The sequence below is a fragment of the Calidris pugnax genome, unplaced genomic scaffold (genome assembly GCF_001431845.1).
Source record: "Calidris pugnax isolate Ruff unplaced genomic scaffold, ASM143184v1 scaffold345, whole genome shotgun sequence".
Taxonomy (NCBI): domain Eukaryota; kingdom Metazoa; phylum Chordata; class Aves; order Charadriiformes; family Scolopacidae; genus Calidris; species Calidris pugnax.
Genome location: NW_015091055.1, coordinates 23,242 through 25,296, shown reverse-complemented (window position 1 = coordinate 25,296; position 2,055 = coordinate 23,242). Strand labels below are relative to the sequence as shown.

Sequence of the window (2,055 nt, the reverse complement as noted above, 5' to 3'; positions counted from 1 at the left end):
TGTCCCCTCACCTGCGATGACACCCAGGACGCACAGGACCAACGGCAGCACCGGGGGCTTCATGGTGCGACGGGGGTGGGCACCGGTACCGGCACCGGGGCTTTGTGGGGGGGGTCAGGCCGCCGGGAGCACCGGGGAAAGTCCGATTGGGGGCTCCGGGATTGGTCGGTTCTCCCCGGGAGCACCGGGATTGGTCCGGTCCTGTTCTCCGGGAGCACCGGGGAAAGTCCGGGATTGGTCGGTTCAGGATCCCCGGGAGCACCGGGATCGGTCCGGTCGGGATCTCCGGGATCGGTCGGTTCAGGCTCCTCGGGAGCACCGGGGAAAGTCCGTTCGGGGTCTCCGGGATCGGTCGGTTCAGGATCCCCGGGAGCACCGGGGAAAGTCCGGTCGGGGTCTCCGGGATCGGTCGGTTCAGGCTCTCCAGGAGCACCGGGGAAAGTCCGTTCAGGTTCCTCGGGATTGGTCGGTTCAGGCTCCCCGGGAGCACCGGGAAAAGTCCGGTCGGGGTCTCCGGGAGCACCGGTCCGGTTCTCTCTGGAGCACCGGGGAAAGTCCGGTCGGGGTCTCCGGGAGCACCGGGGAAAGTCCGCTCAGGTTCTTCGGGATTGGTCGGTTCAGGCTCTCCGGGAGCACCGGGGAAAGTCCGGTCGGGGTCCCCGGGAGCACCGGGAAGGCTCCAGTCGGGAATCTCCGGGATGGGTCGGTTCAGGCTCCCGGGGAAGCACCGGGGAAAGTCCGGGTGGGGTCTCCGGGACCACCGGGATGAATTCAATCAGGTTCCTCCGGGAGCACCGGGAAGGGGCCGGTCGGGATCGTTCGGTTCAGGGGCTCCGGGAGCACCGGAACGGGTCGGGGTCTCGGTGCAGCAACTCACCGTCCGTCCGTCCGTCCGTCCGTCCGTTCCTTCCTTCCTTCCTTCCTCCCTCCGTCCGTCCGTCGGTCCCGTCGCTCGGTCCCACCGGGGGCGGCGCTTTATAACGGCGCCAGCCCAACCCCTCCCGGGAAATTCCGGGGGGGCCGGGACTTCGCCGACGGGTTTCCCCTGGAGCAACGGCGACCCCGAGAGCTGTGGGGGGCTGCCCGGGCCGGGGGGGGGTGGTGGTCCTGCCCCACACACACCCCAGGGCAGTTCTCCTGCTCTCTTGCCCCGGGAGGGGCAGTTCTTCTGCCCCATTGACCTTCTGCCCTGGGGTGGGGGCCGTTCTCCTGCCCCACTGCCCTCCTGCCCCATTGCCCTCCTGCCCCACTCCTCTCCTGCCCCTAATGGGGCAATTCTCCTGCCCCATTGCCCTCCTGCCCCACTCCTGCTCCTAATGGGGCAGTTCTCCTGCCCCATTGACCTTCTGCCCTGGGGTGGGGGCAGTTCTCCTGCCCCACTGCCCTCTTGCCCCACTGCCCTCCTTTCCCTAATGGGGCAATTCTTCTGCCCCATTGCCCTCCTGCCCTACTCCTCTCCTGCCCCAGTGCCCTCCTGCCCCTAATGGGGCAATTCTCCTGCCCTATTATCCCCCTGCCCTGGGATAGGGCAATTCTTCTGCCCCCTTGCCCTCCTGCCCTACTCCTCTCCTGCCCCTAATGGGGCAGTTCTCCTGCCCCATTGACCTTCTGCCCCTAATGGGGCAGTTCTCCTGCCCTGGGATGGGGCAATTCTTCTGCCCCATTGCCCTCTTGCTCTACTCCTCTTCTGCCCCTAATGGGGCAGTTCTCCTGCCCCACTGCCCTCCTGCCCCATTGCCCTCCTGCCCCACCCCTGCCCCTAATGGGGCAGTACTCCTACCCCACTGCCCTCCTGCCCCCCTGTCCCCCTGCCCTGGAATAGGGCAATTCTCCTGCCCCATTGCATTCCTGCCCTGGGATGGGGCAACTCTCCTGCCCCACTGCCCTAGGGGGTGGGGGGGGCCAATTCTTCTACCCCTCCTGCCCCACATACCGCAGCCCCACGGGGCTCACCCCACCCCGGGGTGCCACAAGAGCCCCCCACAACCGAGCCCTGGTGCCACGTTGGGTGCCGAGGGCTCAGAGAGGAGGTGACCGGGGGGTGGGGGGCCCCCA

At 67.6% G+C, this 2,055-nt stretch overlaps 1 protein-coding gene across 1 annotated transcript in view; it reads right to left on the bottom strand.

Annotated features, from left to right (window-relative positions):
* ICAM1 (intercellular adhesion molecule 1) overlaps positions 1 to 418 on the bottom strand; it is a 6,984-nt gene extending 6,566 nt beyond the window's left edge. The window contains exon 1 of the mRNA XM_014956630.1: positions 12 to 418. Coding sequence (XP_014812116.1) covers positions 12 to 63 — 52 coding nt within the window. The 5' untranslated portion in view covers positions 64 to 418. The remainder of the gene's footprint in view (positions 1 to 11) is intronic.
* Between the last annotated feature and the right edge of the window lie 1,637 nt (positions 419 to 2,055).